Source organism: Bombina bombina, chromosome 7 (assembly GCF_027579735.1).
Source record: "Bombina bombina isolate aBomBom1 chromosome 7, aBomBom1.pri, whole genome shotgun sequence".
Lineage (NCBI taxonomy): Eukaryota > Metazoa > Chordata > Amphibia > Anura > Bombinatoridae > Bombina > Bombina bombina.
In genome coordinates, this window is record NC_069505.1 from 103,987,732 (window position 1) to 104,015,355 (window position 27,624).

Here is a 27,624-nt window from a genome sequence, read left to right on the forward strand (position 1 = left end):
AACATTCTAGAACTGAGAGCGTTTCTCAATGCGTTTCTGGCCTGGCCTCGGTTAGCTGCGGCCAAGTTTATCAGGTTCCAGTCAGACAATATGACTTCTGTGACTTACATCACTCATCAGGGGGGAACAAGACGTTCCCTAGAGATGACAGAAGTATCCAAAATGATTTAATGGGTGGAGACCCATTCTTGTTGCCTGTCTGTGATCCACATCCTGGGAGTAGACAATTGGGAGGCAGATTTTTTGAGCAGACAGACGTTCCATCCGGGGGAGTGGGAACTCCATCCGGAGGTGTTTCCATTCTGATCCTCAAGTGGGGACAGCCGGAGTTGGATCTGATGGCATCTTGAAGGAATGCCAAGCTTCCAAGATACGGGTCGAGATCCAGGGACCCCCAGGCAGAATTAATAGACGATCTGGCGGTTCCTTGGAACTTCAATCTAGCATTCCTGTTTTCTCCATTTGCACTTCTTCCTCGGGTTATTGCCCGATTCAAACAGGAGAGGGCGTCAGTGATATTCATTGCATCGGCATCGCCTCACAGAATTTGGTATGCGGGCCTGATAGAGAGGGCGTCTCGACCACCTTGGAGACTACCGTTGAGGGGGACCTTCTCATTCAGGGTCCCTTCCTTCATCCAAATCTAGCTTTTCTGAAGCTGTTTGCATGGAGGTTGAACACTTAATTTTTTCCAAGCGTGGGTTCTCTGATCCGGTAATAGAGACCTTGATTCCGGCTCGTGAGCTTGTAACTTGAGACATCTACCATAAGATTTGGTATAGATACTTTTATTGGGATGAATCCAAGGGCTACTCTTGGAGTAGAGTTCGGATTCCTAGAGTTTTGTATTTTCTCCAGGAAGGTCTGGAGAAGGGTTTATCTGCTAGTTCCCTAAAGGGTCAAATTTCGGCTCTATCTTTTTCGTTTCTCAAACGTTTAGCAGGTGTACCAGATGTTCAATCCCTTTGTCTGGCCTTGGTAAGAATCAGGCCTGTGTTCCGACCAGTTCCTCCTCCATGGAGTCTTAATCTAGTTCTCAAAGTTCTTCAAGGGGCTCCGTTTGCACATATGCATTCCTTAGATATCAACTTGCTATCTTGGAAAGTTATTTTTCTGGTTGATATTTCTCCAATGCGAATCGCCATACCTTATTTTCTGCTCAGATAAGGTTGTGCTTGGAACAAAATTAGGTTTTCTTCCTACGGTCTTTCGGATGGGAACATTAACTAAGAAATTGTTGTTCCTTCCTTGTGTTCTAATCCTCCTTCCCAGAAGGAGAGACTTCTTCACAATTTAGATGTGGTTCGAGCCCTGAAGTTTTATCTTCCGGTGACTAAGGACTTTCGTCAGTCCTCTTCTTTGTGGTAGTTTTTTCTGGCAGATGTAAGGGTCAGAAAGCTACGGTTTCTTCTCTTTCTTTGTGGATGAAGAGTATCATATGTCTCGCATATGAGACTACTGGGCAGCACCCTCCTGAGAAGGTTACAACTCATTCCACTAGGGCTGTGGCTTCCTCATGGGCATTCAAAGATGATGCTTCGGTTGAGCGGTTTGCAAGGCTGCAACTTGGTCCACTCTTCACACTTTTTCCAAATTTCACAATTTTGATATTTTTGCCTCTACTGAGGCTGTTTTTGGGAAGGAAAGTTCTTCAAGCAGTGGTGCCTTCCGTTTAGGTTCCCTGTCTTGTCCCTCCCTTTTCATCCGTGTACTATAGCTTTGGTATTGTATCATCAGGTAAGCAAAAATTTCCTTTTTGTTCAGCCAATCGGAACCAATTAAAAGAAAACAGATATTTTAGTGGTGTGGGGGTTACAAGTCCCCATTGGATCTTCTAAACCATAAAATGTGGATGCGCTAACAAAGACAACCACAATGCTAAACCTCACAAGTGCATGTTAGTACTAATGGTAGAACCCATCTGCTACCTATTTCTCTTTTTATCATTTCTATCTTCTCCTTTCCTTTGTGGCTCCTCTTGGTGAGGTAGAGGAGGTAAGGGAATCAGGTGTTGATGAGAGAGGAAGAGGAGCCAAAGGGAGCGCAGGGATCAATAAAAGATGAAGGGGAGATTAGGGATGTCAGTAAGAGATCAGGGATGTCAGTAAGAGATCAGGTACCACTCTAAGATCGAAATATTTAGCCGGAATATTGACTGGGCTTTTCCCAATTTTCACCCTTTTTTTTTTTTTTTTTGTTTCTAGTGTAAAATACAAGCAAACTACTTTTCAGAGTTAATCTAAAAGACAGTAAATCTCCTTTAACCCCTTTGCTGCTAGTGACTACGGTATAACTTACATCTGACTAGTTAAAGAGGCCCCCCATAAGGTTATTTTTGGTAAGGAGAATCAACCGTTGCAAAGAGGGTATCCTCCTGTATACACAGCTTGTCTTGCAGCACAGAGAAGTTTAGCTAGTCCCTGTGATGTAGCCCACACAGATTAGTCGGTGTTGGTTACTATAGCAACTGACAGAACTTTAAATATAGCATTTCCCCCAATATAATGCTGCAGGTGAGCAGCAGTGAGGTGTCATGGAATGGAGAACCCACTGAATAATTGGGCAATATGTGACTGATATAGTGTGTTTTACAGAGCTCCCAGTGTCTAAATGGGCGTACATGCTTGCACACCATAAACAACAACAATACCGTTACTAGTGATTTATGTACACAAGGAACTGACGTGACTCAATACATTAAATAAATAAATGCAGTTTTTTTTATAATGTAAGAAACCTCAAAAGGATGACAAGATGAGGTGTTAATGATGTTACTGTCTTTTAAACTGCTGCAATACAGAGGTATTGAATGAATGTGTCTAAGCCAATGGTACAACTGAAGATAAAAAATCCAAGATCCTCTGCAGCTGAAGCTTGAAACGTGAAACACAAAATGTTTTTGTGATTCAGATGGAGGTTACAATTTTAAACAACTTCTCACTTCTGTTATCAAATTTGCTCAATTATTTTTGTATCCATTGTTGAAGGAGCAGCCATGCACAACTGGGAGCTAGCTGAACACTTAGCGTGTTCCAATGACAAGAGGCATGAAAGTGCAGCGACCAATCAGTAGCTAGCTTTGCTGTTCTTGAGCCTATCTAGGTATTCTTCTTATCACAGATTGAAGAAAATTAGATAATAGAAGTAAATTGAAAGCTTAATTTTGACTTACCTGTTCCTTCAACCTTTTTCTTTCTACAGTATCTCTCCCCCTAAAAGTAACTCTTTCACTGCCTGGGCAATAATTCTCTGCTGCCTGACCATACTATGCCTGGACAGTATTACTCTGGTTGTCTGACTTTACCCAGCCCAGGCAGAAATCCTTTGCTGCCTGGCCTTATCCTGCTTAGACAGTAAATCTCTGCTGCGCAGTATACCCTTCCCGGACAGTAAATCTCTGCTGCGCGGTATACCCTGCCCGGACAGTAAATCTCTGCTGCACGGTATACCCTGCCCGGACAGTAAATCTCTGCTGCGCGGTATACCCTGCCCGGACAGTAACCACCAGCCTGTATAGTAACCTCTGCTGCTCATCCTCACCCTGCATAACACTAGAACTCTCTACTTCCTACCTTTTTTGGGACAGTAAACTTCCGCTCACACCCTCAACCTGCTCAGGACAGTAACTCTTTACTGCCCAGTCCCTATTTGCTGCCCAGCCATGTCCAGCCCCAGGACATGATCACTTTACTGCCAGATCTCATTATGCCTGATACATTAACCCTCTGCAGTCTGGCCTCACCCTGTTTGGGACAGTAACCATCTTCTGCTCACTCTTAACCTACCCAGAACAGTAGCCCTCTGCTGCTCACTCATCTCAGGGCCCTTCAGTGCCCACATTCAGTAATCCCTCACCTAACTGTGCTACCTGCCTGAGACCTGATCCATGAACTCTGTGAACCTAGTAATATAATAACCCTCAACTACCCAGCTGATTTTTTTTTTTTTTTTTTTACTGGAGAAATTAACCCTCCACAGTCCAGCAACATTCAGTACCTTTGCTATAACCCTTTAATTTGTGATCTTCCGTCATCGCTAAACACTTTCCCAAGACTTTATTTCTTGGGAAAGTGCAGCATTACCTCTATGGCTCTTTTGTCTGCTTTTCTCTGGAGCAGGTCCATTAGCACTTTCACTACTTGCCATCCCCTGTACTTAGTGCCAGCATGGTTACCTAAGCTTGTAGTGGCACATTAACGTTTTCACTGATATGCCTGCTAGGAAATAGTCGGCATGTTAACCGATTCATGCCCTGACCTACTAGGAAACTCCAAATGACACATTAACCCTTTCACTGTCTCATTATATAAAACCTCAACTGGCACATTAACCCTTTCACTGTCCGGTCTTATTAAAAAACCTCAACTGGCACAATAACCCTTTTCGCTGTCCAGCCTTTCTATAAAACCTCAACTTGCACATTAACCCTTTCACTGCCTGCTGTATTATAAAACCTCACTGGCGCATTAACCCTTTCATGGTCCAGCCTTACTAGGAAACCTCAACTGGCATGTTAACCCTTTCACTGCCTTGCCTTTCTAGGAAGCCTCAGCACAGTAACCCTGTCACCAAATTGCCTTAAAACGTCATCTGCACGTTAGGTTTCATTGTAAGCCAAGGCAGTAACAGAACTATCTTACTGCTTTGTAATTACATCTGTGTATTCTTATAAGATTGTAGCCTTTATATTAACTGTTTTACTACCCTACTGCGAAATTCCATCTTGTATTGGTGCTTTTTCCCTCTCGTCGTTCTGCTGTCTTACTAGGAGATTTTAGATGATTCTAGCATATTAATGGTTTCATAGCATTGTTGCATATAGACTATTAGCTGTGCTGGCACATTAACCTCTTTATTCTTTTAACTTGCTGGTTAATCTTGGAAACATAAAGTGTTCATCTGTGAGAATGTGTTTTTGCTTTTGGTATTTCAGGTCCAAAGGTATCATTCTGAACATTTCTTCTGCCAGTGGAATGTACCCTGTACCTTTGCTGACTGTATATTCTGCAACTAAGGTAAGTAGACACCTTGGTCCGGTCTGCACTGAGGGAAGTATAGAAAGAGCTGATAAACTACCATTAGGTATTGCATTTGCATTTGCAGGGTTTCAGCCTAAAACATTTAAATTCATTATAGGGCCGAAAGTATGTGGACATCTAACCATCAAACCTATATGAGATTTTTGGACAATCCCATTTTAAATCCCTGGGCATTAATATGGAATTGTTTCCTACTTTACGACTATAACATCCACAACTCTTCTGGGAAGGCTTTCCACAAGGTTTTCGAGTGAGTCTGTGGGATTTTGTGCCCATTCAGCCAAAATAGCATATGTGAGGTCGGCACTGATGTTGGATGAGAAGGTCCGGCTCCCAATCCATGTTTCAGTTCACCCAAAAGGTGTTCAGCAGAGTTGAGGTCTGTGCAGGCCACTCAAGTCTCTCTTTTTGGAACTGTGTGCACAGGGGTAGAGTCATGTTAGAACAGGAAAGGGCCTTTCCCAAACTGTTGCCAAAAAGTTGGAAGCACCCAATTGCTCAAATCCTAAAAAACAGCCCCAAGCCATTATCCCTCCTTTACCCAACTGTAAAGTAGGCACTATGCATTCCCGTAGGTAGTGTTCTCCTGGCATCTGCAACACCAGATTCTCCCTTCAGACTGCCAGATAGTGAAGTGTATTTAATCACTTTTGAGAATGTGTTTCCACTGCTCCAGAGTCCAGTGGCAGCATACTTTATACCAGTGTTTCTCAACTCCAGTCCTCGGGCCAGATAATCATTATATCTTAACTAGAGCACAGGTGAAATTATCAGCTGATCAGTAACCATGGTTACTAACCTGCTCTCGCCCTTCAGATGATTATTTCACCTGTGCTCTAGTTAAAGGGCCATGATACCCAAATGTTGAAACACTTGAAAGTGATGCAGCATAGCTGTAAAAAGGCTGACTAGAAAATATCACTTGAACATCTCTATGTAAAAAAGAAAGATATATTTTATCTCAAAATGTCCTAAGTATTCACACCCCATTGTAAAGGACTTTAAGCATAAAATCAGTATGTTTGTCCCGGGACAGGCAAGGGAGTGAGCGTCATGCACACTCATCTTATTTCCCTATTCAGTTTACTATGAAATCTCATGAGATCACAGTAAAAGAGTTCATGACCTCAGCACTGTTGATGCTGATTGGCTGCTGTTCATTTCTTCCTTTATTTTTTTATTTTTTACCTGCAGCTGGGCAGCAACTGAAGTATAACTTTTTACACAAAACTTACTCTGCTGAGCTGAGGAAATTGTGAGGTAAAATATCTTCCTTTTTTACATAGAGATGCTCAGGTAATATTTTCCTGTCGGCTTTTTACAGTTATGCTGCATCCATTTCAAGTGATTTAGCATATGAGTATTATGTCCCTTTAAGATATAATGAAACTCTGGCCTGTTAAGGGTTGAGGACTGGAGTTGAGAAACACTGCTTTACACCACTCCATCAAACACTTGGCATTGCACATGTTTATATAAGGCTTGTGCACACCTACTCAAACATGGAAAGCCATTTCATGAAGCCTCAGACGCACATTTCTTGTGCTGATGTTGCTTATAGAGGCAGTTTGAAATTCTGTAATGAGTGATGCAACACATTATAGGTGATTCAGCGCTCAGCAGCCCCGCTCTGTCGGAGTGGTCTACCACCTTGTGGCTGGGCTTTTGCTGCTCCTAGATGCTTCTACTTCACAATAATAGCACTTACAGTTGACAGGGCAGAAGTTTAAAAAAACTGACTTGTGGCATCCTATGACAGTGTCGCATTTAAAATTATTGAACTCTTTAGTACGACCCATTGTACTGCCAATGTTTGTTTATGGATATTTTATGTATGTGCTGGATTTTATGTACCTATTAGCAATTTTTTGTGGCTGAAGACACCTGAACTCAATAATTAGTAGGGGTGTCCACATATTTTCTACATAGATTGTATTTCACCATTCCCTGGAACCTCACATACCACTAGTAAGATCAAACGGCGTATTTTCAAATCTACACTGGCACCTACCACTGTGGCATCTTTGAGACCCTGATGTATGGCAGTCTGTTTTGCTATGTGTATGATGAGTATTGTATGCTGTAAATGTTTTGCAGCCAACATAATTTCAAAATAAAGCAGGTTACAGAAAAAAACACCCACCTACTATTCTACATTACTCCTTTCTTATTGAAATTTCACATCATTTTCAGATATTTAACTGTAAACAAAGTTGTCCAAAATGAAAGCAATATTTAAAATATTGTAACGCCACATTAAGTGCCATAAGTGTTGAAGCTAAGGATAGTCCACACTAGCTGAAGGAGCAGTAGGCAGGTCCTGAAAGAGCAATGACCTTACTGTGAAGTTATTTACCAGCAGAATAAGTACAGTTCTTGGGGGTATAGGTTGTGGAAGCCAGATTGAAGACGATAAATTGGAAGAGAGTTTCTTATTAGAAAGATCTTTAGAAGTGAACAGAGCTTGGAAATTGCAGAGGCATTGAGGTTATTAGCATATATGCTGAAATAGCCAATGGATTTTGCTGGTAGATCAGTAGTTGAGAACGTGGAGAAACCAATAATGAAAAGTTATCCATTCTGTAGCTGGACCATCATGGTTTTAGATTGTAGGGAACACTTGGAGAACAAGTCTGATTTTCCTAGGTATCAAGAAGGTTGATGAATGTTTGAATGATTGAGGCAATAACAATATTTCATTTGGTCATGTATAGATGGATAGATTGTGTATACCAGGTAAGTGGTAGACGAGAGATTTGAATGAAATTTAGAAGGTGGTTTATATAAGAATGTCTTGGTTGTGTGGTTGGGCGTCTCAGGGTTAGGAGAGCTACCACCAGTTATAATCAGGAGAGGCACAGAGAAGTAGAAGGGTGATGTAGTCTTTTCTTTAATTTATTTGGCAAGAGTCCATGAGCTGGTGATGTATGGGATATACAATCCTACCAGGAGGGGCAAAGTTTTCCAAACCTCAAAATGCCTATACATACACCCCTCACTACACCCATAATTCAGTTTTACAAACTTTGCCTCCTATGGAGGTGGTGAAGTAAGTTTGTGCTAAGATTTCTACGTTGATATGCACTTCTCAGCATTTTGAAGCCTGATTCCTCTGAGTACAGTGAATGTCAGAGGGATGTAAAGGGAGTATCACCTATTGAATGCAATGGTTTTCCTCATGGGGGATCTATTTCATAGGTTCTCTGTTAGCGGTCGTAGAGATTCATCTCCTACCTCCCTTTTCAGATCGACGATATACTCTCATATTCCATTACCTCTACTGATAACCGTTTCAGTACTGGTTTGGCTGTCTTTTGGTAAGTATGTTTTCATTACTTAAGACACTCTCAGCTATGGTTTGGCACTTCATGTATTTATATAAAGTTCTAAATATATGTATTGTACTTATATTTGCCATGATTCAGGTTCAGTATATTTCCTTTTGCAGACTGCCAGTTTCATATCTGGGAAATGCTTTTTTAGGAAAAATGTATTTCTTACCTGGGGTATAGTCTCTTTTTCAAATTGACTGTCTTTTAAATTTGCGGGCAGAATAAGGCTTGCGAGGGTGCAAAATGCAAAAGTTTATTGCGTCATTCTTGGAGCAAGATTTTTTTTGCTCCAAGAAAATTCACCATTTCCGGCGTCTTAATCGACGCCGAGTCCTTCACAAGGTTGCGTCATCTGTGACGCGAGTGTGTCATTCCGGACGTTTTTGGCGCCAAAAAATATTTTTCTGTTTGTTGTGCGTTATACTTGGCGCCAAATATTTTCATTTTTTAAGACCCCATTCCTATATGCCTCTTGCCTTTTTTCTCTATCAGAGGGCTATGCTGTTTGCATTTTTTCCCATTCGTGAAACTGCCATATAAGGAAATGGATAATTTTGCTTTATATGCTGTTTTTTTCTCTTACATTTGCAAGATGTCTCAATCTGATCCTGTCCCAGAAATCCCTGCTGCCTGATAACAGTTCTACCAAAGCTAAGTGCATTTGTTGTAAACTTGTGTAGGTTATATCTCCTGCTGTGGTTTGTAATAGTTGTCATGATAAACTTTTACATGCAGAGAATGTATCCATCAGTAGTAGTTCATTACCTGTTGCTGTCCCTTCAACATCTAATGCACAAGATATACCTGCAAATTTAAAAGAATTCTGATTCTATTCAGAAGGCTTTGTCTGCCATCCCGCCTTCTAATAAATGTAAAAGGTCTTTTAAAACTTCTCATAAAGTTGATGAAATTTCAAATGACCGGCAACATGCTGAATCCTTCTCTGATGGGGATCTTTCTGATTCAGAAGATCCTGCCTCAGATATTGACACTGACAAATCTTCTTATTTATTTAAAATGGAGTATATTCGTTCTTTGTTAAAAGAAGTGTTGATTACACTGGATATGGAGGAAACTAGTCCTCTTAAAATTAAAACTAGTAAACGTTTTATATAAATCACTGGTTGACCAAATAGTTTTAGCTCCTTAAGACACTAAATATAAGTTAAATATAAATTGGATTAAAAATTAATTTAATACAATGTAATAGAATTAAAAACAAGTCTGCAATCAACTAAAATAATATTCAGTGGTACAATATAGATGGAAATTCCAGGTAGGTAAAATCCACAAATTTTAAGTGTAAATTGGATTAAAAATAATTTAATACAATATAATAGAATTAAAAACAAGTCTACAATCAGCTAAAAATGATGATATAAACGGTTGTACAATGTAGATGGGAATTTCAGGGAAGATAAAATCCACAGAATAAAAAATGTCCAACAGTCGAGTAAAAATGTCCTATAAACCAAATGTACAACCTTTATTTTAAAGAGTCATTAGATGTAGTCTTTATATCCAAAATAAATGATAATAAAGCCAATGTGATGAGGAAAATTGTGTGGAAAAAAATGAATTATTTTTTTTGTGATATTTGCAAAAATTGATAAAATAAGTAAAATTGAAAACAAATATATATATATATATATATATATATATATATATATATATATATATATATATGTGTGTGTGTGTGAAAAAATGTTGTGAAAAAATGGTGGTAAATGCAAATATTTAGGTGAAAAAATGGTGATAGATGAAGATATTAAGGTGAAAAAGCAAATCCTCCAAGTGTGATCCTAATAGTAGTCTGTATCCTTAAAATCAGTGTAGAAGTGTCCTATAAAAATAGAATAACATAGTGTAGATCATACAAATAAAGATGGAAATATTGAAAATGTGCTTACCCACTGTCGACGCATTTCGGCCCCTGTAAGGCCTTTTTCAAGACATACATTTGATTAACACAAATGGCCTTATATAGGGTAAGCAATAAAACATATTTTGGCGCCAAAACCATCACTTTTTGGACCACCCACTTCCTGTTTGTGATGTATTGTGGGAAAAAACAAATCCTAAATACTAAACTAAAAACATTTGTAAATGCTAATAGTTAATAAAAATTAGGGAGGTTGTTCTTATTTATGTGTATAATCCTTTGTCTAAGAGAATTTAAATTTGAGTTCTCGATTTCAATTTTATTAATGTTGCATATACTATACTGATTACATCACTTCCGGTTCATCAGTACCGGAAGTGTGCCAACCAATAGTTATAGACATAGTGAGATACAGAGTGAACACCAAAATAAGTGGTAACAAGCCATTATTGTCAACCGGAAGTGTTACATTAACATCACTTCCAGTTTCTGTTGTTCATTATGAAACTTAGATACTTAAATCAACCATCATAATCTGTGTTATCCAGTTTATTGTCTGTCATGAACTAGTTTAAATATTGATTATACCAGAGGGGTTAATTATACCAGGAGATGAGGGATCGTTCTTAAAAGTCGCCAAACCGGATATATTAGACAATCAAATATGATTTCTAAGGAATGGAATAGGCCTGGTACTTCTTTTATTCCTTCTTCAAGGTTTAAAAAATTGTATCCTTTGCCAGCAGTTTCTTTAGAGTTTTGGGAAAAGATCCCCAAAGTTGATGGGGCTATCTCTACTCTTGCCAAACGCACTACTATTCCTACAGAAGATAGTACTTCTTTTAAAGATCCTTTAGATAGGAAACTTGAATCTTATCTAAGGAAAGATTATTTATATTCAGGCCTGCAATTTTTTTGGCTGATGTTGCATCTGCATCAACTTTTTGGTTGGAACATTTAGCGCAACAAGAATTGGATTCTTATTTGTCTAGCATTGTTCGCTTGCTTAAACATGCTAATCATTTTATTTGTGATGCCATTTTTGATATCATCAAAATTGATGTTAAATCTATGTCTTAAGCTATTTAAAGCTTCTAACCATTTTCGTTACTTTTGACAAAATAAGGAACAGAAACCTAATCCTTCCCCAAAGGAATCTGTTTCCAATTGGAAGCCTTCCTAAAATTTGAATAAATCCAAGCCATTTAAGAGATCAAAGCCAGCCCCCAAGTCCGCATGAAGGTGCGGGCCCTCATTCCAGCTCAGCTGGTAGGGGGGCAGATTAAGATTTTTCAAGAATGTTTGGATCAATTCGGTCCAAAATCAATGGAGTATTGTTTCTCAGGGGTACAGAATAGGATTCAGAGTAAGACCGCCTGTGAGAAGATTTTTTCTCTCTCACGCATTCCAGCAAACCCAGTAAAGTCTCAGGCTTTCCTGAAGTGTGTTTCAGACCTGGAGTTATCAGGGGTAATCATGCCAGTTCCGTTTCAGGAACAGGGTCTGGGGTTTTATTCAAATCTTCATTGTCCCAAAGAAAGAAAATTCATTCAGACCAGTTTTGGATCTAAAAATTTTGAACCGATATGAAAGAGTACCATCTTTCAAAATGGTGACTATAAGGACTATTCTGCCTTTTGTTCAGCAAGGGCATTATATGTCCACAATAGACTTACAGGATGCATATCTTCATATTCTGATTCATCCAGATCACTATCAGTTCCTGAGATTCTCTTTTCTAGACAAGCATTACCAATTTGTTGCTCTTCCTTTTGGCCTAGCGACAGGTCCAAGAATCTTTTCAAAGGTTCTCGGTGCCCTACTCTCTGTAATCAGAGAGTGGGGTATTGTGGTGTTTCCTTATTTGGGCGATTTCTTGGTACTTGCTCAGTCTTTACGTTCTGCAGACTCTCACACAAATCAACTAGTGTTCTTTCTTCAAAGTCATGGTTGGAGGATCAATTTACCACAAAGGTCTTTGATTCCTCCGACAAGGGTCACCTTTTTAGGTTTCCAGATAGATTCAGTGTCCATGACTTTGTCTCTAACAAACAAGAGACTTTGAAATTGGTTGCAGCCTGTCGGAACCTTCAGTCTCAGTCATTCCCTTCAGTAGCTATGTGCATGAAAGTTTTCTCCTGTTAAGTGTAGTCAGTCCACGGGTCATCCATTACTTATGGGATTATATCTCCTCCCTAACAGGAAGTGCAAGAGGATCACCCAAGCAGAGCTGCTATATAGCTCCTCCCCTCTACGTCATACCCAGTCATTCTCTTGCACCTAACTAATAGATAGGACGTGTGAGAGGACTGTGGTTGTTAAACTTAGTTTTTATTTCTTCAATCAAAAGTTTGTTATTTTAAACAGCACCGGAGTGTGTTGTTCTTTCTCAGGCAGCATTAGAAGAAGAATCTACCTGAGTTTGTGTATGATCTTAGCGGTCGTAACTAAGATCCATTTGCTGTTCTCGGCCATTCTGAGGAGTGAGGTAACTTCAGAACAGGGGACAGCGGGCAGGGTTCACCTGCAAGGAGGTATGTTGCAGTATATTATTTTCTAAGGAATGGAATTGACTGAGAAAATACTGCTGATACCGATGTAATGTAAGTGCAGCCTTAAATGCAGTAGTAGTGACTGGTATCAGGCTGATATGTATGTATGTTTACACTGAGGTATTTCTAGGGAATGGAACTTCACTAAGAAAATACTGTATACATTTAACTTATATTTGAGCCTCCACTGCAGTGAAAGCGACTAGCAGCAGGCTTATTAATAACATTTCATAATTTTATATTTAAAACGTTTACTGGCATGTTAATCGTTTTTCTCTGAGGTACTTGGTGATAAAACTTTATGGGCATTATTTTTCCACATGGCTGTCGTTTGTTTATGAATAAAATCAGTTTACTGAGCTTCCCCACTGTTGTATTATGAGTGGGAGGGGCCTATTTTGGCGCTTTATTGCGCAGTAAAAATTTAGTCACAGTCTTCCTATTTCTTCCTCCATGATCCAGGACGTCTCTACAGAGCCCAGGGGTCTCCAAAACTAGTTTTGAGGGAGGTAATCACTCACAGCAGACCTGTGAGACTGTGTTTTGACTGTGATAAAAACGCTTATATTAAATTGTTATCCGTTTTTGGGTACTAAGGGGTTAATCATCCATTTGCTGGTGGGTGCAATCCTTTGCTAACTTAATGCATTTACTGTGAAAATTTGGTTGCTATAACTAATTTGGTTCATTGTTATTTCAACTGTGACAGTTTTTTGTGCTTCTTAAAGGCACAGTAACGTTTTTTTTATATTGCTTGTAAATTTATTTGAAAAGTATTTTCCAAGCTTGCTAGTCTAATTGCTAGTTTGTTTAAACATGTCTGACACAGAGGAATCTCTTTGTGCAATATGTTTAAAGGCCAATGTGGAGCCCAATAGAAATTTGTGTACTAATTGCATTGATGCTACTTTAAATAAAAGCCAATCTGTACATGTAAAGAAAATTTCACCAGACAACGAGGGGGAAGTTATGCCGACTAACTCTCCTCACGTGTCAGTACCTTCGTCTCCCGCTCAGGAGGTGCGTGATATTGTGGCGCCAAGTACATCAGGGCGGCCCTTACAAATCACTTTGCAAGACATGGCTAATGTTATGACTGAAGTATTATCTAAATTGCCAGAATTTAGGGGTAATCGCGACCACTCTGGGGTGAGAACAGAGTGCGCTGATAATAATAGAGCCATGTCTGATACTGCGTCACAATTTGCAGAACATGAGGACGGAGAGCTTCATTCTGTGGGTGACGGATCTGATCCAAGTAAACTGGACTCAGACATTTCAAATTTTAAATTTAAGCTTGAGAACCTCCGTGTTTTACTAGGGGAGGTTTTAGCGGCTCTGAATGATTGTAACACGGTTGCAATTCCAGAGAAATTATGTAGGCTGGATAGATACTATGCGGTACCGGTGTGTACTGATGTATTTCCTATACCTAAGAGGCTTACAGAAATTATTAACAAGGAGTGGGATAGACCCGGTGTGCCTTTTTCACCCCCTCCTATATTTAGAAAAATGTTTCCAATAGACGCCACCACACGGGACTTATGGCAGACGGTCCCTAAGGTGGAGGGAGCAGTTTCTACTCTGGCTAAGCGCACCACTATCCCGGTGGAGGATAGCTGTGCTTTTTCAGATCCAATGGATAAAAAGTTAGAGGATTACCTTAAGAAAATGTTTGTTCAACAAGGTTTTATATTACAACCCCTTGCATGCATTGCGCCTGTCACGGCTGCGGCGGCATTCTGGTTTGAGTCTCTGGAAGAGACCATTAGCTCAGCTCCATTGGATGAGATTATAGACAAGCTTAGAGTCCTTAAGCTAGCTAATTCATTTATTTCTGATGCCGTAGTACACTTAACTAAGCTTACGGCTAAGAACTCCGGATTCGCCATTCAAGCGCACAGAGCGCTGTGGCTTAAATCCTGGTCAGCCGATGTGACTTCTAAATCTAAATTGCTTAACATACCTTTCAAAGGGCAAACATTATTCGGGCCCGGTTTGAAAGAAATTATCGCTGACATTACTGGAGGTAAGGGCCATGCCCTGCCTCAAGACAGAGCCAAACCAAGGGCTAAACAGTCTAATTTTCGTGCCTTTCGTAACTTCAAGGCAGGAGCAGCATCAACTTCCTCCGCTCCAAAACAGGAAGCAACTGTTGCTCGCTACAGACAGGGTTGGAAACCTAACCAGTCCTGGAACAAGGGCAAGCAGGCCAGAAAGCATGCTGCCGCCCCTAAGACAGCATGAAGTGAGGGCCCCCGATCCGGAAACGGATCTAGTGGTGGGCAGACTTTCTCTCTTCGCCCAGGTTTGGGCAAGAGATGTCCAGGATCCCTGGGCGTTAGAGATCATATCTCAGGGATATCTTCTGGACTTCAAAGCTTCTCCTCCACAAGGGAGATTTCATCTTTCAAGGTTGTCAGCAAACCAGATAAAGAAAGAGGCGTTTCTACGCTGTGTACAAGACCTTTTAATAATGGGAGTGATCCACCCAGTTCCGCGGTCGGAACAGGGACAAGGGTTTTACTCAAATCCGTTTGTGGTTCCTAAAAAAGAGGGAACCTTCAGACCAATCTTGGACTTAAAGATCCTAAACAAATTCCTAAGAGTTCCATCGTTCAAAATAGAAACTATTCGGACAATCTTACCTATGATCCAAAAGGGTCAGTACATGACCACAGTGGATTTAAAGGATGCCTACCTTCACATACCGATTCACAAAGATCATTATCGGTACCTAAGGTTTGCCTTCCTAAACAGGCATTACCAGTTTGTAGCTCTTCCCTTCGGGTTAGCTACGGCTCCAAGAATCTTTACAAAGGTTCTGGGCTCTCTTCTGGCGGTACTAAGACCGCAAGGAATATCGGTAGCTCCGTACCTAGACGACATTCTGATACAAGCGTCAAGTTTCCAAACTGCCAAGTCTCATACAGAGTTAGTTCTGGCATTTCTAAGGTCGCATGGGTGGAAGGTGAACGTAGAAAAGAGTTCTCTATCTCCACTCACAAGAGTTCCCTTCTTGGGGACTCTTATAGATTCTGTAGAAAACAGAATTTATGTTTACCTGATAAATTTCTTTCTCCAACGGTGTGTCCGGTCCACGGCGTCATCCTTACTTGTGGGATATTCTCTTCCCCAACAGGAAATGGCAAAGAGCCCAGCAAAGCTGGTCACATGATCCCTCCTAGGCTCCGCCTACCCCAGTCATTCGACCGACGTTAAGGAGGAATAATAGCATAGGAGAAACCATATGGTACCGTGGTGACTGTAGTTAAAGAAAATAAATTATCAGACCTGATTAAAAAACCAGGGCGGGCCGTGGACCGGACACACCGTTGGAGAAAGAAATTTATCAGGTAAACATAAATTCTGTTTTCTCCAACATAGGTGTGTCCGGTCCACGGCGTCATCCTTACTTGTGGGAACCAATACCAAAGCTTTAGGACACGGATGAAGGGAGGGAGCAAATCAGGTCACCTAAATGGAAGGCACCACGGCTTGCAAAACCTTTCTCCCAAAAATAGCCTCAGAAGAAGCAAAAGTATCAAACTTGTAAAATTTGGTAAAAGTGTGCAGTGAAGACCAAGTCGCTGCCCTACATATCTGATCAACAGAAGCCTCGTTCTTGAAGGCCCATGTGGAAGCCACAGCCCTAGTGGAATGAGCTGTGATTCTTTCGGGAGGCTGCCGTCCGGCAGTCTCGTAAGCCAATCTGATGATGCTTTTAATCCAAAAAGAGAGAGAGGTAGAAGTTGCTTTTTGACCTCTCCTTTTACCTGAATAAACAACAAACAAGGAAGATGTTTGTCTAAAATCCTTTGTAGCATCTAAATAGAATTTTAGAGCGCGAACAACATCCAAATTGTGCAACAAGCGTTCCTTCTTTGAAACTGGTTTCGGACACAGAGAAGGTACGATAATCTCCTGGTTAATGTTTTTGTTAGAAACAACTTTTGGAAGAAAACCAGGTTTAGTACGTAAAACCACCTTATCTGCATGGAACACCAGATAAGGAGGAGAACACTGCAGAGCAGATAATTCTGAAACTCTTCTAGCAGAAGAAATTGCAACTAAAAACAAAACTTTCCAAGATAATAACTTAATATCAACGGAATGTAAGGGTTCAAACGGAACCCCCTGAAGAACTGAAAGAACTAAATTGAGACTCCAAGGAGGAGTCAAAGGTTTGTAAACAGGCTTGATTCTGACCAGAGCCTGAACAAAGGCCTGAACATCTGGCACAGCTGCCAGTTTTTTGTGAAGTAACACCGACAAGGCAGAAATCTGTCCCTTCAGGGAACTTGCCGATAATCCTTTTTCCAATCCTTCTTGAAGGAAGGATAGAATCCTAGGAATCTTAACCTTGTCCCAAGGGAATCCTTTAGATTCACACCAACAGATATATTTTTTCCAAATTTTGTGGTAAATCTTTCTAGTTACAGGCTTTCTGGCCTGAACAAGAGTATCGATAACAGAATCTGAGAAACCTCGCTTCGATAAAATCAAGCGTTCAATCTCCAAGCAGTCAGCTGGAGTGAAACCAGATTCGGATGTTCGAACGGACCCTGAACAAGAAGGTCTCGTCTCAAAGGTAGCTTCCAAGGTGGAGCCGATGACATATTCACCAGATCTGCATACCAAGTCCTGCGTGGCCACGCAGGAGCTATCAAGATCACCGACGCCCTCTCCTGATTGATCCTGGCTACCAGCCTGGGGATGAGAGGAAACGGCGGGAACACATAAGCTAGTTAGAAGGTCCAAGGTGCTACTAGTGCATCCACTAGAGCCGCCTTGGGATCCCTGGATCTGGACCCGTAGCAAGGAACTTTGAAGTTCTGACGAGAGGCCATCAGATCCATGTCTGGAATGCCCCATAGTTGAGTGACTTGGGCAAAGATTTCCGGATGGAGTTCCCACTCCCCCGGATGCAATGTCTGACGACTCAGAAAATCCGCTTCCCAATTTTCCACTCCCGGGATGTGGATAGCAGACAGGTGGCAGGAGTGAGACTCCGCCCATAGAATAATCTTGGTCACTTCTTCCATCGCTAGGGAACTCCTTGTTCCCCCCTGATGGTTGATGTACGCAACAGTCGTCATGTTGTCTGATTGAAACCGTATGAACTTGGTCCTCGCTAGCTGAGGCCAAGCCTTGAGAGCATTGAATATCGCTCTCAGTTCCAGAATATTTATCGGTAGAAGAGATTCTTCCCGAGACCAAAGACCCTGAGCTTTCAGGGATCCCCAGACCGCGCCCCAGCCCATCAGACTGGCGTCGGTCGTGACAATGACCCACTCTGGTCTGCGGAATGTCATCCCTCGTGACAGGTTGTCCAGGGACAGCCACCAACGGAGTGAGTCTCTGGTCCTCTGATTTACTTGTATCTTTGGAGACAAGTCTGTATAGTCCCCATTCCACTGACTGAGCATGCACAGTTGCAATGGTCTTAGATGAATGCGCGCAAAAGGAACTATGTCCATTGCCGCTACCATCAACCCGATCACTTCCATGCACTGAGCTACGGAAGGAAGAGGAACGGAATGAAGTATTCGACAAGAGTCCAGAAGTTTTGTCTTTCTGGCCTCTGTTAGAAAAATCCTCATTTCTGAGGAGTCTATAATTGTTCCCAAGAAGGGAACCCTTGTTGACGGGGATAGAGAACTCTTTTCCACGTTCACTTTCCAGCCGTGCGATCTGAGAAAGGCCAGGACGATGTCCGTGTGAGCCTTTGCTCGAGGGAGGGACGACGCTTGAATCAGAATGTCGTCCAGGTAAGGTACTACTGCAATGCCCCTTGGTCTTAGCACCGCTAGAAGGGACCCTAGTACCTTTGTGAAAATCCTTGGAGCAGTGGCTAATCCGAAAGGAAGCGCCACGAACTGGTAATGTTTGTCCAGGAATGCAAACCTTAGGAACCGATGATGTTCCTTGTGGATAGGAATATGTAGATACGCATCCTTTAAATCCACCGTGGTCATGAATTGACCTTCCTGGATGGAAGGAAGGATAGTTCGAATGGTTTCCATCTTGAACGATGGGACCTTGAGAAATTTGTTTAAGATCTTGAGATCTAGGATTGGTCTGAACGTTCCCTCTTTTTTGGGAACTATGAACAGATTGGAGTAGAACCCCATCCCTTGTTCTCTCAATGGAACAGAATGAATCACTCCCATTTTTAACAGGTCTTCTACACAATGTAAGAACGCCTGTCTTTTTATGTGGTCTGAAGACAACTGAGACCTGTGGAACCTCCCCCTTGGGGGAAGTCCCTTGAATTCCAGAAGATAACCCTGGGAGACTATTTCTAGCGCCCAAGGATCCAGAACATCTCTTGCCCAAGCCTGAGCGAAGAGAGAGAGTCTGCCCCCCACCAGATCCGGTCCCGGATCGGGGGCCGATATTTCATGCTGTCTTGGTAGCAGTGGCAGGTTTCTTGGCCTGCTTTCCCTTGTTCCAGCCTTGCATTGGTCTCCAAGCTGGCTTGGCCTGAGAAGTATTACCCTCTTGTTTAGAGGACGTAGCACCTTGGGCTGGTCCGTTTTTACGAAAGGGACGAAAATTAGGTCTATTTTTTGCCTTGAAAGGCCGATCCTGAGGAAGGGCATGGCCCTTACCCCCAGTGATATCCGAGATAATCTCTTTCAAGTCAGGACCAAACAGCGTTTTCCCCTTGAAAGGAATGTTTAGTAGCTTGTTCTTGGAAGACGCATCAGCCGACCAAGATTTCAACCAAAGCGCTCTGCGCGCCACAATAGCAAACCCAGAATTCTTAGCCGCTAACTTAGCCAATTGCAAAGAGGCGTCTAGAGTGAAAGAATTAGCCAATTTGAGAGCATTGACTCTGTCCATAATCTCCTCATAAGGAGGAGAGTCACTATCGAGCACCTTAATCAGTTCATCAAACCAGAAATATGCGGCTGTAGTGACAGGGACAATGCATGAAATGGGTTGTAGAAGGTAACCCTGCTGAACAAACATCTTTTTAAGCAAACCTTCTAATTTTTTATCCATAGGATCTTTGAAAGCACAACTATCCTCTATGGGAATAGTGGTGCGTTTGTTTAAAGTAGAAACCGCTCCCTCGACCTTGGGGACTGACTGCCATAAGTCCTTTCTGGGGTCGACCATAGGAAACAATTTTTTAAATATGGGGGGAGGGACGAAAGGAATACCGGGCCTTTCCCATTCTTTATTAACAATGTCCGCCACCCGCTTGGGTATAGGAAAAGCTTCTGGGAGCCCCGGCACCTCTAGGAACTTGTCCATTTTACATAGTTTCTCTGGGATGACCAAATTTTCACAATCATCCAGAGTGGATAATACCTCCTTAAGCAAAATGCGGAGATGTTCCAATTTAAATTTAAAAGTAATCACATCAGATTCAGCCTGCTGAGAAATGTTCCCTAAATCAGTAATTTCTCCCTCAGACAAAACCTCCCTGGCCCCCTCAGATTGGGTTAGGGGCCCTTCAGAGATATTAATATCAGCGTCGTCATGCTCTTCAGTAACTAAAACAGAGCATCCACGCTTACGCTGACAAGGGTTCATTTTGGCTAAAATGTTTTTGACAGAATTATCCATTACAGCCGTTAATTGTTGCATAGTAAGGAGTATTGGCGCGCTAGATGTACTAGGGGCCTCCTGAGTGGGCAAGACTCGTGTAGACGAAGGAGGGAATGATGCAGTACCATGCTTACTCCCCTCACTTGAGGAATCATCTTGGGCATCATTGTCATTATCACATAAATCACATTTATTTAAATGAATAGGAATTCTGGCTTCCCCACATTCAGAACACAGTCTATCTGGTAGTTCAGACATGTTAAACAGGCATAAACTTGATAAGAAAGTACAAAAAACGTTTTGAAATAAAACCGTTACTGTCACTTTAAATTTTAAACTGAACACACTTTATTACTGCAATTGCGAAAAAACATGAAGGAATTGTTCAAAATTCACCAAACTTTCACCACAGTGTCTTAAAGCCTTGAAAATATTGCACACCAATTTTGGAAGCTTTAACCCTTAAAATAACGGAACCGGAGCCGTTTTAAGCTTTAACCCCTTTACAGTCCCTGGTATCTGCTTTGCTGAGACCCAACCAAACCCAAAGGGGAATACGATACCAAATGACGCCTTCAGAAGTCTTTTATAAGTATCAGAGCTCCTCTCACATGCGACTGCATGCCATGCCTCTCAAAAACAAGTGCGCAACACCGGCGCGAAAATGAGACTCTGCCTATGCTTTGGGAAAGCCCCTAAAGAATAAGGTGTCTAAAACAGTGCCTGCCGATATTATTATATCAAAATACCCAGAATAAATGATTCCTCAAGGCTAAATAAGTGTTAATATCAATCGATTTAGCCCAAAAAAAAGGTCTACAGTCTAAATAAGCCCTTGTGAAGCCCTTATTTACAATCGTAATAAACATGGCTTACCGGATCCCATAGGGAAAATGACAGCTTCCAGCATTACATCGTCTTGTTAGAATGTGTCATACCTCAAGCAGCAAAGGACTGCAAACTGTTCCCCCAACTGAAGTTAATTGCTCTCAACAGTCCTGTGTGGAACAGCCATGGATTTTAGTTACGGTTGCTAAAATCATTTTCCTCATACAAACAGAATTCTTCATCTCTTTTCTGTTTCTGAGTAAATAGTACGTACCAGCACTATTTGAAAATAACAAACTCTTGATTGAATAATGAAAAACTACAGTTAAACACTAAAAAACTCTAAGCCATCTCCGTGGAGATGTTGCCTGTACAACGGCAAAGAGAATGACTGGGGTAGGCGGAGCCTAGGAGGGATCATGTGACCAGCTTTGCTGGGCTCTTTGCCATTTCCTGTTGGGGAAGAGAATATCCCACAAGTAAGGATGACGCCGTGGACCGGACACACCTATGTTGGAGAAATGAAAATTTACCTGACAGAGGACAGGTTAACAAAACTTCTAAATGCTTGCCGTGTCCTTCATTCCATTCAACACCCGTCAGTGGCTCAATGCATGGAGGTAATCGGCTTAATGGTAGCGGCAATGGACATAGTTCCTTTTGCACGCCTGCATCTCAGACCACTGCAATTGTGCATGCTAAGTCAGTGGAATGGGGATTACTCAGATTTGTCCCCTATGCTGAATCTGGATCAAGAGACCAGAGATTCTCTTCTATGGTGGCTTTCTCGGCCACATCTGTCCAGGGGGATGCCCTTCAGCAGGCCAGATTGGATGATTGTAACAACAGACGCCAGCCTGCTAGGTTGGGGCGCTGTCTGGAATTCCCTGAAGGCTCAGGGATCATGGACTCAGGAGGAGAAACTCCTTCCAATAAACATTCTGGAATTAAGAGCGGTTTTCAATGCTCTTCTGGCTTGGCCTCAGTTAGCAACTCTGAGGTTCATCAGGTTCCAGTCGGACAACATCACGACTGTGGCTTACATCAACCATCAGGGAGGGACAAGGAGTTCCCTAGCGATGATGGAAGTCTCAAAGATAATTCGCTGGGCAGAGTCTCACTCTTGCCACCTGTCAGCGATCCACATCCCAGGCGTGGAGAACTGGGAGGCGGATTTCCTAAGTCGCCAGACTTTTCATCCGGGGGAGTGGGAACTTCATCCGGAGGTATTTGCCCAACTGCTTCGGCGTTGGGGCAAACCAGATCTGGATCTCATGGCGTCTCGCCAGAACGCCAAGCTTCCTTGTTACGGATCCAGGTCCAGGGACCCGGGAGCGGTACTGATAGATGCTCTGACAGCACCTTGGGTCTTCAACATGGCTTATGTGTATCCACCCTTCCCGGTGCTTCCTCGATTGATTGCCAGGATCAAACAGGAGAGAGCATCAGTGATTCTAATAGCACCTGCGTGGCCACGCAGGACCTGGTATGCAGATCTAGTGGACATGTCGTCCTGTCCACCATGGTCTCTGCCTCTGAGACAGGACCTTCTGATTCAGGGTCCTTTCAAACATCCAAATCTAATTTCTCTGAGGCTGACTGCATGGAGATTGAACGCTTGATTCTATCAAAGCGTGGATTCTCAGAGTCAGTGATTGATACCTTAATACAGGCTAGGAAACCTGTTACCAGGAAAATTTACCATAAAATATGGCGTAAATACTTGCATTGGTGCGAATCCAAGAGTTACTCATGGAGTAAGGTTAGGATTCCTAGGATATTGTCTTTTCTACAAGAAGGTTTAGAAAAGGGTTAATCTGCTAGTTCGTTAAAGGGACAGATCTCAGCTCTGTCCATCCTTTTACACAGACGTCTGTCAGAAGTTCCAGACGTTCAGGCTTTTTGTCAGGCTTTGGCCAGGATTAAGCCTGTGTTTAAAACTGTTGCTCCGCCGTGGAGCTTAAACTTAGTTCTTAACGTTTTACAGGGTGTTCCGTTTGAACCCCTTCATTCCATCGATATCAAGCTGTTATCTTGGAAAGTTCTGTTTTTAATGGCTATTACCTCGGCTCGAAGAGTCTCTGAGTTATCGGCCTTACATTGTGATTCTCCTTATCTGATTTTTCATTCAGACAAGGTAGTTCTGCGTACTAAACCTGGGTTCTTACCTAAGGTAGTCACTAACAGGAATATCAATCAAGAGATTGTTGTTCCTTCATTGTGCCCTAATCCTTCTTCAAAGATGGAACGACTTCTGCACAATCTGGACGTCGTCCGTGCCCTGAAATTTTATTTGCAGGCAACTAAAGATTTTCGCCAAACTTCTTCCCTGTTTGTCGTTTATTCTGGACAGAGGAGAGGTCAAAAAACTTCGGCTACCTCTCTCTCTTTCTGGCTTCGTAGCATAATACATTTAGCCTATGAGACTGCTGGACAGCAGCCTCCTGAAAGAATTACAGCTCATTCTACTAGAGCTGTGGCTTCCACTTGGGCCTTTAAAAATGAGGCCTCTGTTGAACAGATTTGCAAGGCTGCAACTTGGTCTTCACTTCACACCTTTTCGAAATTTTACAAATTTGACACTTTTGCTTCTTCGGAGGCTGTTTTTGGGAGAAAGGTTCTTCAGGCAGTGGTTCCTTCCGTGTAAAGATCCTGCCTGTCCCTCCCGTCATCCGTGTACTTTTAGCTTTGGTATTGGTATCCCATAAGTAATGGATGACCCGTGGACTGACTACACTTAACAGGAGAAAACATAATTTATGCTTACCTGATAAATTCCTTTCTCCTGTAGTGTAGTCAGTCCACGGCCCGCCCTGTTTTTACGGCAGGTCTAAATTTTAAATTAAACTCCAGTCACCACTGCACCCTATAGTTTCTCCTTTCTCGTTTGGTTTCGGTCGAATGACTGGGTATGACGTAGAGGGGAGGAGCTATATAGCAGCTCTGCTTGGGTGATCCTCTTGCACTTCCTGTTAGGGAGGAGATATAATCCCATAAGTAATGGATGACCCGTGGACTGACTACACTACAGGAGAAAGGAATTTATCAGGTAAGCATAAATTATGTTTTAGGTCTCATGACTGCAGCATCGGACGCGATCCCCTTTGCTCGTTTTCATATGAGACCTCTCCAGCTTTGTATGCTGAACCAATGGTGCAGGGATTATACAAGGATATCACAATTAATATCCTTAAATCCCAATGTTCGACTATCTCTGACTTAGTGGTTAGATCACCATCGTATTATTCTAGGGGCCTCTTTTGTTCGTCCAACCTGGACTATGATCACAACAGATGCGAGTCTTTCAGGTTGGGGAGCTGTTTGGGGATCTCTGACAGCACAAGGGGTTTGGAAATCTCAAGAGGCGAGATTACCAATAAATATTTTGGAACTCTGTGCGATTCTCAGGGCTCTTCAGTTTTGGCCTCTGTTGAAGAGAGAACCGTTCATTTGTTTTCAGACCGACAATTTCACAACTGTGGCATATGTCAATCATCAGGGTGGGACTCGCAGTCCTCAAGCTATGAAAGAAGTATCTTGGATACTTGTTTGGGCGGAATCCAGCTCCTGTCTAATTTCTGAGGTTCATATCCCAGGTATAGACAATTGGGAAGCAGATTACCTCAGTCATCAGGCTTTACATCCAGGAGAGTTTTCTCTCCACTCAGATGTGTTTTCTCAAGTTGTTCAGATGTGGGGTCTTCCAGAAATAGATCTGATGGCATCTCATCTAATCAAGAAACTTCCCAGTTCCAGGGATTCTCAGGCGGAAGCATTGGATGCGTTGACACTTCCTTGGTGTTATCAACCTGCTTATATTTTCCCGCCTCTAGTTCTTCTTCCGAGAGTGATCTCCAAAATCATCATGGAGCAATCGTTTGTGCTGCTGGTGGCTCCAGCATGGCCTCACAGGTTTTGGTATGCAGATCTTGTTCGGATGTCCAGTTGTTCCAATCAGCCAATAGAATGCGAGCTCAATCCTATTGGCTGATTGGATCAGCCAATAGGATTTTTCCTACCTTAATTCCGATTGGCTGATAAAATCCTATCAGCCAATCGGAATTCAAGGGACGCCATCTTGGATGACGTCATTTAAAGGAACCTTCATTCTTCGTTAGGACGTCGATGGAAGAGGATGGCTCCGCGTCGGCTGGATTGAAGATGGATCCGCTCCGGATGGATGAAGACTTCTGCCGCTTGGAGGACCTCTTCTGCCCGGATCGGATGAAGACTTCTGCCCCTCTGGAGGTCCACTTGTGCCCAGCTTGGTGAAGACGGCTCAAGGTAGGGAGATCTTCAGGGGGTAGTGTTAGGTTTTTTGAAGGGCGGATTGGGTGGGTTTTAGAGTAGGGTTGGGTGTGTGGGTGGTGGGTTTTACTGTTGGGGGGGGGGTATTTTTGTTTTTTTACAGGTGAAAGAGCTGATTAGTTTGGGGCAATGCCCCGCAAAAGGCCCTTTTAAGGGCTATTTGTAATTTAGTGTAGGGTAGGGAATTTTATTATTTTGGGGGGCTTTTTTATTTTATTAGGGGGATTAGAGTAGGTGTAATTAGTTTAAAATTCTTGTAATTCTTTTTTTTCCCCCTGTAATTTAGTTTATTTAAATTAATTGTAATTAATTGTAGGTAGTTTAGGTAATTTATTTAATGATAGTGTAGTGTTAGGTGTAATTGTAACTTAGGTTAGGATTTATTTTACAGGTATATTTGTATGTATTTTAACTAGGTAGTTATTAAATAGTTAATAACTATTCTACCTAGTTAAAATAAATGCAAAGTTGCCTGTAAAATAAATATAAACCCTAAGATAGATACAATGTAACTATTGGTTATATTGTAGCTAGCTTAGGTTTTATTGTATAGTTAAGTATTGAGTTTTAAATAGGATTAATTTATTTAATTGTAGTAATTTTATTTAGATTATTTTAAATTAATTTAAGTTAAGGGAGATTAGGTTTAGGGGTTAATACCTTTAATATAGTAGCGGCGACATTGGGGGATGGCAGATTAGGGGTTAATAAATGTAAGTAGGTGCCGGCGATGTTAGGGACGGCAGATTAGGGGTTAATAAAATTTAACTAGTGTTTGCGAGGCGGGAGTGTGGCGGTTTAGGGGTTAATATATTAAAGTGTCTGCAATGTCCGATCGGCAGATTAGGGGTTAATATATTAAAGTGTTTCCGATGTGGGGGGGGCCTCGGTTTAGGGGTTAATAGGTAGTTTATGGGTGTTAGTGTACTTTTTAGCACTTTAGTTAAGAGTTTTATGTTACGGCGTTAGCCCATAAAACTCTTAACTACTGACTTTTAAATGCGGTAGAAGTCTTGCCAGGAGAGGGATGATACCACGCGGTCTTAGGCTGCAAAAGTTCCCTACATTTGAAACAGATAATCAGGAATTTATTATGGAATGGAATGACATTTTGACTGAGTGCTCCATTAGATTAATGGGACTTCTGATTAAACATAAATCTGCTTAATTACAGAAGTTAAAGGATGAGATCTGTGCTTTGCAAAATGAAATGTATAAATACCAGGATGATGGAAAATATGCTAAGTTTGACACCATACTCCAGGAGACTATAGAAGCTACTAAGCAGAGTATTATGAACACTAAATATGTGAAGTACCAAAGAGATAGTAAAGACTATGCTAATAAAACTGTTTATATATGGCGTAGAAAGTTTAGGAGAGTTATGCGTACTGCACAGAATAGTGTGAATAAAATACTATCCTCTGATGATAAGACAAATCAGACTAAGAGTGACGCTAGTGACTTAGGTAAATCACATCATAAGAGAAATAGGCGAAATAGAAAGAAAGTTAGTTTTGCCATGGATAGACAAGAATACACGGATGAGGAAGGTTCTGCTTCAGGCACTGATTTCTCTATCTCAGATGGTAGCTCAGCTTCTGACTGGGAAACCAGATCAGAAGATTTTGATGCTGGAGAACAGGAAGCATTAACTAATATAGAAACACAAATTGCTAGCACAAATGTAGAGAATGTGCAATTAAATTCCAGAGAACACAGTACCAGACCAAAAGATAAAAAGCAGGTAGAGGATTTTCAAGGGGACCCCAAGACCATAAAAGGAGGGGGTCAGCAAACGATTCTAAAAGATCAAAGAAAAATAGAGAAGAAACAAGAAAGATACACCTTGAGGGAAAACAAACACAATCGCAAATATGTCTAAACACAGTGATAAATATATCCAAACATTGTCTAAGTGAGACCGAAGAAAGAGTTTTAAGTTATGGGCTCAGTTTTTGTCCATCGAAAGATTTCGGTCTCTTTCAGACAATTTTGGATATAAACAAATTTGTAAGGTCACTAACCCTAAAAAAACATTTTTACAAAGAGAATGAAAATAGAGAGACTGTTGGAACCCATGTTAATACTATGGCTAGCAATGCAGCCAGTAGCATGAG

The 27,624-nt window shown here is 41.7% G+C and overlaps 1 protein-coding gene across 1 annotated transcript in view; it reads left to right on the top strand.

Moving 5' to 3' along the window:
- Positions 1 to 27,624, top strand: part of HSD17B12 (hydroxysteroid 17-beta dehydrogenase 12) — a 412,681-nt gene that overhangs the window by 317,882 nt on the left and 67,175 nt on the right. The window contains exon 8 of the mRNA XM_053720221.1: positions 4,934 to 5,015. Coding sequence (XP_053576196.1) covers positions 4,934 to 5,015 — 82 coding nt within the window. The remainder of the gene's footprint in view (positions 1 to 4,933; positions 5,016 to 27,624) is intronic.